Below are 14,837 nucleotides of genomic sequence, written 5' to 3' on the forward strand. Positions count from 1 at the left end.
TAATCTACACTATCACTATCATATAAACAACTGTTTATTCATTAATTATAACTTTTAATTTTCGATTAATCTACACTATCACTATCATATAAACAGTTGTTTATTCTGTATTTTCCTCTGTATTTTATCCAAATCCTATGTTACTACAACCGTTGGGAAACTGAATGTTCTCTCTCTTAATCTATATTAACTCCATTTGCACTTGATGCTTTTGTAAGATCGAAATATTGGTTTCAAATAAAAAACGTTTTAACTTTTTATTTTATGTCTCCGGTTCTGATTTGTTTAATTAGGCCCAATTTATGGTTTTTGGTGCAGTATATAGCCCTAAAACGCTACCAAGTTTTTGTGAAGATTGGTTAATGTAGCTATTTTTTTTTTTATTCTATAAAGGAAATCAAAGACGAAATGTTAGGCAAACGTTTTGAACCACAAAATTTCATACTCCGTTGTTTCAAAAATTCGTTTTATAATATAAGCTTTATTTCACACATAATTCGTAATTGAATGGTGATTAAATTCCCGAATTGGGGATATAGTCTAATAAAACTATATAGCAATAAGAGAGAAACGCTTTATTTAGCCCTGCTCCCCAAATACATTAGGTTGCTACAATACACAGCATACCAAGCAATCCATCATTGGATATATACACAATACATACAGTACAAGAGCCCAAGAGGAGAAAAAAAACAGTTATCTCACTCCAATTTTTGATCACTTTAATAAAAACTATGTATAATTACTAGTCAAAATTTATGAGACTGCCAAGTATAGGTATGGGAAATAAAAAATGGCGGCTGTTTCAAAACGTTAAAAAAAAATAATTTTTCATTCGGAGCTCTATTTCTGAAAAAGTAGCAACAACACAAGAAAAGCTAAGAGAATTTCATTTAAAGAAGAAGCCGTAATAGAGTTATTTTCTTTAAATAGTTTTCGAGATATAGCTTTTTAAAAAGCAATATTTCATAAAAATGTTGTAGGGAATGTATTGAAAGATCAGTAATTAATGAATTTATTTTGAGAAATCTATATCTCAAAAACCATTCGACGTACAGATGTCTATTAACACTGAAATTAAAGCTAGTTTAATGGGCTATAAAGCAGTTTAAGAAGTTTATCTTCGCAGGAATAGTAGTTTTAATGATATTTGCTAAAATAAATTGATTTATGGTTGTTTGGACAAATTTTCCTGTGCCAAATTTATATTTATATGCAAATATCTTTAAAAATACTACCCCAACGAAGATACGTTTTATAAACTACTTTATAGTAAGTTAAATTTCCTTTTTTTTTCAGTGCTGGCAGACATATGTACGTCTTATGGTTCTAGATATATATTTTTTCAAACATTTTATCCGAACATCAACACTTTGTGAATTTATTTTAACAAATATCATAAAAACTACTACTTATACAAAGATAAAGGTCATTAACTATTTTATGGTAAATTTAACTAGATTTAATTTAAATGCTGACTAACATCTGTACGTCTTATGGTTTCTGTAATAACGTTTTTCATAAATCAATCTTATTGTCTCAACAACTATAAATCAATTTATTTTAGCATATATCATGAAAACTACTATTCGTACGAAGATAAAGGTCATAAATTACTTTACAGTACATTAAACTTGCTTAATTTGAGTGCTAATGCGTCACATAGTTCCTGAGATATTGAGTTCTCAAAATAAATACACAATCTATTAATCTTTCAGTGCATTTTTATGAAATATTGCTTTTTAAATGCTATATCTCGAGAACCATTGGACGTAAATAGCTCTTTTAGGGCTAATATTTCAGACAATTTAATCTGCTTTAAATAATATCCTCTTAGGTTTTCTAGTATTGATTGTAATTTTAAAGATATAGAGCTTCGAATGAAAAATCAATTCTTTTTAACGTTTTGAAACAGCCGCCATTTTTTATTCCCCCTACCTATACTCGGCAGACTCATAAATTTTTACTAGTAATTATACATAGTTTTCATTAAAGTAATAAAAAATTGGGGTAAAATAACTTTGTTTTTTTCTTCCCGGCTCTTGTACTAATACATTTGCATAATATAACATCATTTTTTTCCCTTACCTTTTCCTTTTACGATCAATACTCATCTAAACACTACAAATATTTTAATTTTTTTTCTCTATCTAACAACATCATTCCATTTGAAAAATTTTATTTCATTTAATTGACAATTTTATTATTCCTATTTTACTCTCTCAGACCCACTCCAGTGATCCCCTACCCACGTTCGATCCGTTGAACAGATTAAATGAAATTATTATTAGATAATAATAATTTATTAAAATATTTATCATAGATAATAAAAATAAGCGTTAACCTTGTAAACGATACTAATACAATTGGAAAAAGACTATATTGATATGGCAACTTGTCTATGACCCTATTGTGTTGAACCACTTACAATGATTGCTCCTGCACTCTAGGCTTGCGACATTGGTCAACTTCAATTGAACTCCTGTTTTTAAATCAGTTTAAAACATACTCATTCAATCAATTAAGCTAGAGGTCATATTACATTCCATCTCATCAAGCCTATCTAGTTGATATATTGTTTTTCTGGTGAAACGTCTGACTTGGGGAGACCTCCACCGCCTAGAATTTGACTTTTGTTGCAGAGTAATATAAAAAAAAAAAAGAAAAACAATTTTTTGGACAAAAACAAATTTGGTGACGACAATAACAGAAAGATATACATAAGAATATACATTTGTCATAATTATTTTGTGTATAGAAAACTACAAATCAGTTAAGTTCTCGAAAAAGTTGTATTACTAATTGTCATTAGGCCACTAATTTACATATTCAATGAAAAAGAAATATAAAATTTACACATTTTTTTTTTCATTCAAACGTTTCTGAAAGTCGGAATTATTCTCTAGTCCATTAAAGTTCATAAATAGTTACATATAGTATTTATAAATAACGGAAATGTGTAATAAACTAAATTAATCATATTATTTTAATCTTATAATGTTATTTTTTTTTAACAAATATAAACTTTTATTTTAGGATGGTTGAAGGTGATCCATTTAGCAGTTATGATGCTGATCTCTGAGGTTATTTAAAAAAAAGTTACCTTTTGCAAGATACGCAGAATTACTAGATTCTAAAACTTGATTAGAATCTTAGGCGTACCCAGCGAAGAGCAGAGGGGGAAAGCTGCTCCCCAAAAAGTAAAAAATAAAATTGTAATTTAATTTTTTCTCAATTAAATAATTGTAATAACTAATAAAAACAACTATTATTATATATAATTGTCTCACAATTTTGGTTTAATTTGCTTTTTTCGTGATAAATTGTCACAACCTGAATGACCATGGCTCGTCCCCCCCATTTTATCCTGGGTTCGGTCTTGATTAGAATATGTTCCTTTTTTTTATGTATTGATTTATAAATATTACAATCTGTCACAGTCTTGGGTAATAAGTAATAGTGATGTACTTGAGCATATTCATACCAAAATCGTGTATGTGTTTTATATAAACATAAACAAATAAATAAACAGATAAATTGTGTTCAATACATATCCTGGCCACTACCGTTTCGTTGTGGATTACAGGGATAAGTGGAACTGAATAAGGATTTGAGTGACTGGAAAGGTTTATTTAGAACTTATAAAATTTGGTATGTATGAGGTCAAGGACACAAGGTATATGAAGATGATGGTCTGTTGGAAATGTAATATGGAGAGTTGACTATGATTCTGAGGATTTTCGAATGAAGGTATTGGATATGTTTGATGTTCGAAGGTATTGTCAGGAAAAGTGATAAAAATTTGGGAATCGCCAACTATGGAAGAACAAGCAAACAAATACTTCTAAATTTAGGAACCGACCTCAACTGAAAATGATCTATTGGGCGTTTGTTTATCTTCTGAGCGAGTGGTGGTTGACAGCTGCGGTCTGATTGAAGCATATAATTGCATATTTGGATGATTTCAATAAAATAAATATACATAAATAAAAGTTCAAATACAGCATTGGAGATAAAATCCCAGATAATAGTAGCAGGTTCATTTTAAATGAATAAAACAAAAATTCAACGAAATAACGCTACCTTCGATAATTTAATTGTTAGAATTGTAGTCTGTAAGTAACACCTATCTTAGTAAATAAAAAAAAAAATCAGAAAACTATAGTGCTATTAGATGAAAGTTTCAAATTATAAAATCAAACTACAGGAAGTGTAATTCCATACCAGGCCAAGGAGAAACTTTTAAAAGAAAAAATGGAAAAGATTTTCATGAAAAATTAGGGACTCTATATTCTAGAAAATACTAAAACAATTTAAGATGGGAATGATTCAGTTGTTCTCATCCAAGTTTGCTGTATTTGTAACTTTAAATGTATATGGATTTGTTCCCATCACGGTTTTTGATGATGTAGAAAGATAATTTTATAATTGTAGAAATATTTTTAACGATAGGGGATTAGGTTTTGTTAAAGTAAAAAAAAAATTAAATTTATTTGGTATTTAATCCATACAATCATTAATAATTAATGTCTTTCTATTTTGTTAATTTGAATTAGTTTTTAAGTACAACTATTGCTAATTTTCTTTTATTAGTAATTTTAAGTTTCTATTACTTTTATATTGTCGTTAAAAGTGTATCATGTTATATTTTTATCCATTAACATACATATTTTTCACACATTTAAGTTCTTAATGTTTCCTATTTTTAAATATGTACTTATTTTAATAATTATTAGTTAGTTTATTGAACTTTTAATCCCTCCTCCAATACCTTTCTTAATTTAGAACTTATTCTAGGTGCATTAGTATATTTGAATATTTTAGTTGTACTATACCGCATATTTTGTGGGTTTTTATTGCATTGTATATGGTGTATTATGCAGTTTTTAAAAGCATTGCAAATAATAAAAATAAACAACAGAGGTGACATTTTAAAACAGTTATCAAAAATTTAAATATACATTACGCAGATATCAATGAACCACCACTATGCCTGGAGCCAGAGTGATTTCTTACCTAATTTTCCTGCTACTCATTGGATTGACTTCAGTGTTGCAGTCTGCCAATTCCAGTCTTACAGATGAGGATAATTGTAATATTCTGATTGGTTCTAGGATCACCATTTTTTTGTATCTAGTATCAATCCCCATGGCATCAGTAAAACCTACAGTTTGGTGACCTCTGGAAAGGTTGAGCATGAGAACTTCATCATAAATTGTATTGGATAGCAGAAGTTCCAGCATTGAATCCTAGGTTATTCCTCTAGTGACTTTGAACCTCTTATGCTCGTCCTCTGTTAAACATATCAAGGTTCTGTCTTTGGAGTAATCGCTAATTATATGTGTGAACATGCATTTTCTGTAGGGCATCCAAAATATAATCATATCTCACTGAGTTTAACGCTTTCCTAACATCTAGTGTTTTGATAGCACAGTAATATCTAACCCCTTTCCCTCCTCTTTTCCTCACAGTAGCCTTCTGAGTCATTTTTAATCTCTAAGGTAATTGTGTCCATCATACACCTCATTTTCCAGAAGTTAAATTTCTAGCCACCTATTTCCCAGTATCTTCTCCTAGGTGTGCTTGGGTGTATTTTGTTTTATCATAGTTAGTTGGTTTTATTCATTAATTTTCTATTGATATGTAGCAATGTTATTTATAAATAAGTTTTACACCTTACCAAAAATCAGTAGCTTATTGCATGTACAATAACAAACTCTTCATGTACCAATAAAAGAAATATGAGGAAAAGGGTATTTGATTGCAATGAATGACATCGATTGTACTGTATCTACATTTATTTCATGAATCATTCATTTATTTAATCATCTGACTAGTAATAAAATAAGTTAATAAAAGTATATTTGGTGGCAAAATCAATTTAGAGCTAGGATCCTTTAATAAATTAATTATTCATTAACTCATAGTCAACTGACTTTACAAATTCTTACTAAAAATATCAGAAAATACATAACTACTTATCTAGGAACAAGGTATTAATAGAGGAATATTTACAAACTAATATTTTGATTATAGACTACACTGGTCTTTGATTGTTTCCAGAAGCTATAATTATAGTTACAAAAAGAACATTAAAGATAATAGGAGAGGCACTATCCCAAAGGACATTAAAAACTTGTGCCACTATCTCTAAGAATAAACTATAAATATATATTTATATTAAACAAAAATTAAATTTTATCAAAATTAAAAGCTAACTGATATAAAAATATATGCAAAGGAACACCCATTTATAAATACGTATTAATATGGTAGATATACCTCATTGCACAAAAGAAACAGGAAAAAAAAAAACAGAACTGTAAGAATTATTATTTGCTAATAAAAAAACATATATTGTCATTTTGTATATTATTTCATACTATATCTTTATTAGAGACTTATTTATGATTTTTCATACTACATCTTTATTAGAAACTTTTATTGAACTTCTACTTTTACATAAACATTACAAGGACATTGAATATGAATCATGCTAATAAAAATATACAGGATGCCTTGTGCTCCATAAAAGGCATATTTTATAAAAGTGAAATATAAAAGGGATATAATTTATCAATAAGAAGATAAAGAGGAAAATCTTTTTTAAATAGATCCACTGATGAAACAATATTGTGATCAGTATTTAAATGTGTTGATAAAGTGAGATATTCCCTTTAAGTCACCATGATGAGAAATTTTGTAAAAGGAAGTCACTCATACAAAAATATCATTTTGAAACAAATAAAGAATCGTCCATTGAATATACTTTAGAAAAGTATTATTGTTCACAAGATTTGTTTTGTTTTTCTAATTTTTAAATACAGGGTCCTCTGTTTAATTTTTGCCCATAGTTATATTTATCTTTAAAATGGTTCATTAATTTTCATCAAAATAAACATTCCATAAAAATTCTTAGACTTTTTCATACCAAAGGGTGTTCATTCTAGTGATACTTTCCAACATTCAATGAAGCATCTAATATTTTTTCAACACAAGAGATTAGACTGTTCTTTCCATTGAAACTTATTTCACACCATTGGAAATACCTTCTAATTCAAGCAGGGACACCTTTATGTAATTTCAATTAAAAGTGACTAGTCTTCATTAAAATGTACCCCAACAAAGTATTTGTCAGAAGAGTTTGAAAATTGTAGTTATGGTATTAGTGATTTTCTTCTACTGGCAAAAAAATAATGATAAATATGAAGTATTATAGATGAGAAATACCCAAAATATAAAAGGACAAATATGCAACATTACGTGAAAACAAAAAAATAATAACTAATAGTTTTAAAAAATACTATTGTAATATTCAAAATTAATTATAAAAAAAATTTCAAGCTAAAAACAAAATTTTTAAACTGACTTATTATTTATAAACTATATATAATAATAGACACATTCCAAGACGTGCACAATTGCATACAGTAAATACATTTATAGACAACACAGTACAAACAATTTGTCTTATACATGAAGGTGTGTGGTTACTAATTATAATAATTTATATACATACATAGATAAAATTCTAAAAATCATACAATTTTTAAGTGTGTGTATATGTGGGTGCATATGCATTTATACACACATATAAACTCAAATACATATTTATTTATGCGTGAATGTATATATATATATATAGAGAGAGAGATATATATATATTTCAATACTAACAATCTAATTTTACCAAATTAACATTTATTAAAAATAATATTGGCAACAATAAGTGAATAATGAATTGTAGCAATTTTGATTTTTTATGAATGCAGGATATCTAAATTTTAATTTTTTTTCCAGTAACATGCATTCAAATACATTAATATCTATTCGTATCTAATACTATTTAAAATTCTAACTTGAATTTGTATGGTTTAAAGTATTCTTAATTTCATGCATTTATTTTTTTAAAACTCAGTTTATGTACACAAACTAAACTATTTTCAGTTGATATTTTTGCTTGTATTTAACATTCGACTTGTAATAAGTAGTATTTCAACTTCTTAATTACAAACATTTCGCTAAAATTCTGCATTTTATAATATTAATAATTACTTTAAAACATATTCAAATCAACAGTATAATTATGACAATCAACATGGTTACAAAACTACACACAATTAATAATAATGACTCTGATTTCAACAGTAAGGATATAGGTTCTTCTTAAGATAATTATATAGTAATCTCTCAACATTGATTTTCAATATTTTTTACTTTTTAATTTTTTCTAATAAAAATAATTTTGGCAATATATAAAAATATATCTAATGAAATCTTGAATCAGATGTTAGCACCATACTGTATAACTAGAGCTATAATAAATGTTATAAAATACAGAATTTAAAGTCCACTCCAAATGAGTTTTCAAATGTGAACACTCCAATTATTAAGAACAATTCTTTCTATAAATAGGAGTATTTGTGTTTTAATATAAGAACGTATCAAGATAAAATATTTATAGGTCACATATGTCCCAAAAAGTAAATAAATAAAAAATTGTATTTAAAAATGAATTATGCTTTAAAAAGGAAGCAATCATACATTGATAACAGCTAATAGCAAATATCAAACCATGATACATAGATATATAATAAAACATAACTGATAACTAAAAATTATTACAACTGAAAAATTGTAAAAAAAAAAAACATGATAAAGTTGGAAAATTAAACATCGCAATAGATTAGGAATAAATGACAAAAAAAAAGTTGTGTTCATATTTGTCAACACAAATAGTATTCAAACACATAAAACATTACACATGCATAAATATAAATAAATGTACAATAAAATAACTGAAATAAATCAATAACATTTCAATGGGCAGTGTAAACATTTCTTGAAGATGAATTATCAAAATGATGATTCACCAAAAAAAACATTAACCATTACAGTTAATTTTTTTTAAATCAGCACTTATTTTTCATTCTCAAGAATATGAAGTTTCATAGAAATATTACATTTTCAAGATGTATATATAGTAAATTACATGCCAAAATAACAAATATCTAAACAAAAAATAGATAAATTAATACTAATACAGATCACAGTTACTTAATAGCTCAGCAACATTATTTACAATTGTTCTTTTAGGCCCATTGTCTCTAAAAGAGTGTATGCTGCTCCTAGAAAAATAATTCCTAAGAAGTCTCCAATTGCAGTCAAATATGGAATTGTTGTAGTATCTGGATTTATACTCCATTTCCAAACAAAGTGTGTCATAACATATGCTGAGTACATAAGTATGTAAACCTGAAAAGATTTTAATATTTAGTTTAAATATAAACCAATTTAATAAAATATGTTATAAAAATTATACATAATAATAACATCATAAACATTCATCTGTTAAAACTTGTCAATCGTTAATGGAGAAGGAAATGTTTAAGTCATTTTAATTTAGCTTTTAAAATATTAAGGTAAATCATTCAGTTAAAATATATGAACTTTACATATTATTTAAAATTATTTTTATTTTTCTATTGGACATAAAATAAATCTTTGATAGACCTCCTTCTGAAACCACGTATGTAACCATTAAGTTCCATCTGCTTGTAGACCACAAGGTCTGCTAATGGCTGTGGATAATATACACATTCTTACGTAGTTAGACCGGTTGAATTTGTCACTTTTATATATATATATAAAAGCTACCAAAGTGGCACTTTTCAACTCCCTGGAATCTCCTCCTATGTTTGTGTGTCAAATTTGAGCTGGTATTGTTGTTCCCAGAACTCATCACATTATTTAAGGAGTTCCCCCAGAATCTCATCTATTGTTGGGATTTTAGAGTCTTTAGACAAAAGGCAATGTTTATTATTTCCTCCTTATCAGAAAGTACATCATTCTCATCTAGCTGTTTCAAGTCCAAGGCCTGATCAAGTTCTGTTTCTGAGAGATATTGTTCTTAAAAATCCATTAGTATGGAAAATAAGCTTCCTGAAAATGCTCAGCCCATCTACTGACAACTTTACCTCTACCTACTACCATATTTCCTTCCTTATTTTCACAAATGTTATGGTGTGATTAATAGACTTATTTCATACTTCTCAACTGTATGTAAAAACAACAGGAGTTCTGATTTTTTAGATATTCCTTTGTAGTTTTATATTTGTTTTCCCTCTCATTTCTATTTGCTTCCCTCTGTCTTTTTCTTCTATTGGCAGATCCTCTCAGCTTTCTTCCTCTTGTTGTTGTAATCTTGGCAAACCACTCTTGTTCCTTTGCCCCAAGCCTCATCTCTACCTTCTAGTTTCTCTCTGCATTCATCATCCAACTAATTAATTTTTTCTCACCCTCCTAAGTGGTTCACCAATTTCTTACAAGGCAACTGTATTTAGTACATTTTGTTTTTAATTTCATGCGAATATGTTGGTGTAGGAATTAAGTACTGCTTTCAATCATATATTCTACCAATCAAAATCCATTCTTCGGTTTCTCACAAGTTGCCATTATTGGTCTGAAGAATTTTTTACTTACCTTAGTGTTTAAATCCCCCAGAATAATTTTCACATTATGGCTTGACATGCTCTCATAGGTTTTTTTTTTTAAGGTGTAATAAAATGAGTACTTTTCTTTAGCGCATACATACTGCAAAGAAAGAATTTTCCTTTATCTGTTTGCCTCGAATCATAGAGGAACCTCTATTCTCTAGAAAAGTATTTCCCTCTGAGTCTTAATATGAAAATATGTCATAAGAGCTTTATAACATTGTTCATCATGAACCTTCTCTTTACCTGGTTCTGTTGGTGTATACAATTTATAAGGAGGTAATAATTAGGCCTACTATCTGCATGTTTCCATTGGATTACCTGGATTGCCACTACATCACTACTTGTGATAGTGTCAAATTGCATACTTTCTTTTTTGGTTCTGATAGTACCGAATAGCTCTAATCAACTCAAAATATCTCTTACAAGAGTGGTAGACAAGACATTGATAGAGAATAGCATGCTAATAATTTACTGAAGCTACCTTTTTGATATATTTTCTATGAATATTATCAAACAGTATGATTATTCAATAGTAACCAACTCAACATCATATATTGTATGTGGGAAAAATAGTGGTGTAAGTCAAATTTTATTTGTTTGGTGAAAGTTATTTTTTACTTACACATTAATTGCTTACTACGAGATATAGTAAATACAATTTACATTCTTGCCATGGTAGTTCTTGGACACTAATTATGAGTTACCTAGAAATGTTTTTTTAGCTAGCCATATTTCACATTATATACAAATTTCATCATAGATGCACAAATATTACCAGTAAAATTTTTTTCAAATAACTCATAGTTGGCCTCCTGAACAAGAATGCAGAGTAAAAGTTGACTTGTTGTTGGTAGTAAAAGTGAAAAATGTACTTGAATGATATATGAGTATTATACATATATCATTTAAGTAAATCATATGTACTTAAATGATCTATATAATGAATATATATCACCTAAAAACATTTAAAAAACTTTCACTTCCTTGACCAGCAGTAATTTTATTCAATCTTGATAAAAAATAAACATGTTCCTTAATTATTTCTTAAATTTTCTTTGTTGACTTAATAAATAAATTCCAATCTGTCTAAAAATTTAATGCAATAATCCTTTTTTTTTTTTAAATTTTATGACTAATAAATATGATTAAAGTTTATTATGCCTTTCTATAAATATTCATTAAGGATTTTTTAATATTAATAAAAAATTTCTCTATTGTTTTCTTTGTCATGCCTCTTACCTTAGAGCTCAGCCTTAGTCAACCTGTACCACACAATCCTATCCACAGTCGTTTATCCCATGTGTTCAAGCAACTTCTTAGTTAAACTCTTAGTCATCCTTACCAATGGAATCATTGGGGAACAGCTGAGCTCTAACTACAGATCATTTTCCTAACAACATTTTTTCCACAAAGCTCTCCATAGATAAACTATGCTTTCATAAAAACAACATATATTCCATATTGAAATAATTCCTATCTCTGTTTATTTAAGGTTTTCTGTAATTTTTTATGAATGTTTGCTAATACCAATATATCATTATAACCTGGGCTGGCATTGGAAATATGATTCCATATTCTATAATAATGCCACTTATACTCTTTTTACAGGTAAGCATCAATACTATATGGATAAAAACAAGTATTATTTACCTGAGACAGAGCTGCAACTACATAAAACAACAGAAAAAGAGATCCTGTTGAAACAGTAAAACTATGACGAACCAGCATAATTATAACAGCAAATAACAACTGCCCAGGCACTGCTAAACCCATTAATACTCTACATGTTACACTATAAGAATCTGAAAACAAAAATAAGAAGTTTTAAAATTAACTGAACTAGAAAACCAATTTGAGCATTATATAGATCTAAAAAATGAAAATATTTTCAAATATTATGATTCTAATACCACTAGATCACAATTACCAACAGGGTGACAACAGATTCAATAAGCTTACTCTTCTTCAATATATGATAAGCCAAGTTTTCTTTTAGTAATAAACAGGATAATTTACATTAAAATCAAATTATATCCTATAATTTCACGAATAAAAAGTAAGTAGCATTATTGTATAATTGTAAGTGTAATTCAATTGTATAATTTCTTGCATAAATCAAAGCATTTTCATATAAAATTTCAGGGCATTGATATAATAACTAAGTATTTAGAATATGGAATGAAATAAAACTATGACATTTTTTTTTTTTTAATATTTTTTTAGTGAAACAGATTTGTAGCCTTTCTATTAAAGCTGCCATCTTCAAGCAGACAGTGGCAGTGGTATTAGAGTGTATATGTTTATTAATGTATTAATGAAGAAATATATTAAACATAATAATTAGTCACCTTTCTTGGAGAGGATAGATTTTCATTTTGGGGATTATGTCACAGTAAAATAAATAAAAAGTATCGCCAAATAAAAAACTACAATCTTCACTAATGCTAACCTCATACGAACTAAGTATAGATATATTAATTTTTAGTAAATTGGAATGAATAAGAAAAAAGTGCCAAAAATATGATGCAAGTTAATCATGTATTTAACCAACAATTAAGGAAGGAACCACATTATTTCTCAATTAAATCAAGCTATAATCATTGATAGGGTTTATGTTACACAACAACTAAACTGCAAGATACAAAATGAGTACATTCAATGAGTAAGGAAAGGTGAACTTAGTAGTTGAGTATGGATGTTGATCTCATCCTTTCCCTTTATAATCATTGGCCATGAAACAGGGCTTTTATATAAAATATTAGTCCTGAGATCCTTCATGGGTTATGAGGTTACAAATTTCTTTTTGTTAAAATTAAATAAAGAATGATAAATATATTCCTAATTTTCTATTCATGAAAAAGATATTTTATTATGATTATTATGCAATTTGAAACAGAATAATTACTTAAAAAATGTCCATTAACAACTTCTGAATGAAAAAAAAAAATCAACCATTGTACCTACAGTTCAAATACATTTACTCATCAATTTATCAAGTATTGTTGCACTTTATGAGAATATTTTTTTCATGCAATTGTAGAGTAGAGATTATTTTTCAAAATGCATGCAATAAAGCTCCTGGAAATGATAGTATGTGAAATGTGCTAGTCAAAAACATTTTCATGAAATGTATGTACACATTGATGTACACAAAACTTATTTACCATTTACACGTGTTTGGGCTACTAGCTGAATTCTTGGAAAAAAAGTAAGTGTAATTATACTCAAACCTGGCATAAATACAGCATTTCCTAGCAAATATTGCTGCAAAACTCTAACAGTTTGGCCAAAATGGCTGAAAAAGAATCAAAACTAGATTAATAAACTTCTTGGAGAATAATAGTGTATACTCTGATTACCAGCATGACCAAAACTCAATAATGACACCGCTTACAAGAGTAACAGACATTGTTTCTCACAAATTTTAATCTTAATAAGCACACAAGTATGATCCTAATCGCTTGGAAAAAACTTTTTGATAGAGTATAGCACCAAGATCTTTTTTTTAAGCTTATAAATGCCAAATTTCCAAAATATTTAATTTTATCAATAAGTAGCTACTTAAGGAACAGAAATGAATTTTTATTTAAATGGATTAAATTTCTATTACAAACAGATATAGACTGGAGTTCTTCAGGAATCAGTTGTAGTTCTGATTCTTTTTAATATATTTTATGATTATTATTATTATATGGGCAACAGACCATGGAGGTCTAAGTCCTCACGCAATGTATTAGGAAATACTTCTTGATGTGGTGTATAATAAATATGTAAAATATATTTTCTGATAGTATTACAAAATATAACATTGCATTACATGCATTATCCTCTATATTTCTTCATACAGTGTACGTACTTATACATTGCAACAGAAAAATGCTTTAAGCAATTTAATAGATGGAAAATAATATCAAATAAGAGTAAAACTAAAGTTATCATATTTACTAAGAGAAGGCCTGACAACAACAAGATGCCTAGTCTCCAGTTGTAAAGTGTAATAAAGGTGTAATTGTAAACTCTAAATTTCTTTTTTAGTTTCCATAAATATGGCAAGTAAAAAGAACAGGATAATTATTTATAAAATAATAACCCTAAAACTATTACAGTGGTAGTAATATATACTTATAAAATTATGATATCAAGGTTTTATACTATTATGTTGAAAGTGCTGACAAAACTTAAGATATAAAATTACAAAATAATTAAATAGTAAATGAAACTATAAAAGTACATAATGTTTTAGCTATGAAATAGAAATAGAAGTATATGTACATGTGTGTTTGTATTTGTATAAATATTTGAATGTGTGTGTATATATATATATATATTTCACACATTCAT

General features: G+C 27.6%; 1 protein-coding gene across 6 annotated transcripts in view; it reads right to left on the reverse strand.

Annotated features, from left to right (window-relative positions):
• Nucleotides 1–5,759: 5,759 nt before the first annotated feature.
• LOC106681419 (solute carrier family 41 member 1) overlaps nucleotides 5,760–14,837 on the reverse strand; it is a 197,404-nt gene continuing 188,326 nt past the window's right edge. For all 6 annotated transcript variants that reach the window (XM_014421732.3, XM_067044640.1, XM_014421733.3 and 3 more), the window contains exons 9-10: nucleotides 12,147–12,298; nucleotides 5,760–9,255 (exon numbers count right to left, since the gene is read on the reverse strand). In XM_014421732.3, the coding sequence (XP_014277218.1) occupies nucleotides 9,079–9,255; nucleotides 12,147–12,298 (329 nt within the window). In that variant the 3' untranslated portion in view covers nucleotides 5,760–9,078. The remainder of the gene's footprint in view (nucleotides 9,256–12,146; nucleotides 12,299–14,837) is intronic.

The sequence above is a fragment of the Halyomorpha halys genome, unplaced genomic scaffold, assembly GCF_000696795.3.
Source record: "Halyomorpha halys isolate HHAL.00 unplaced genomic scaffold, Hhal_1.1 Scaffold337.1, whole genome shotgun sequence".
NCBI lineage: Eukaryota > Metazoa > Arthropoda > Insecta > Hemiptera > Pentatomidae > Halyomorpha > Halyomorpha halys.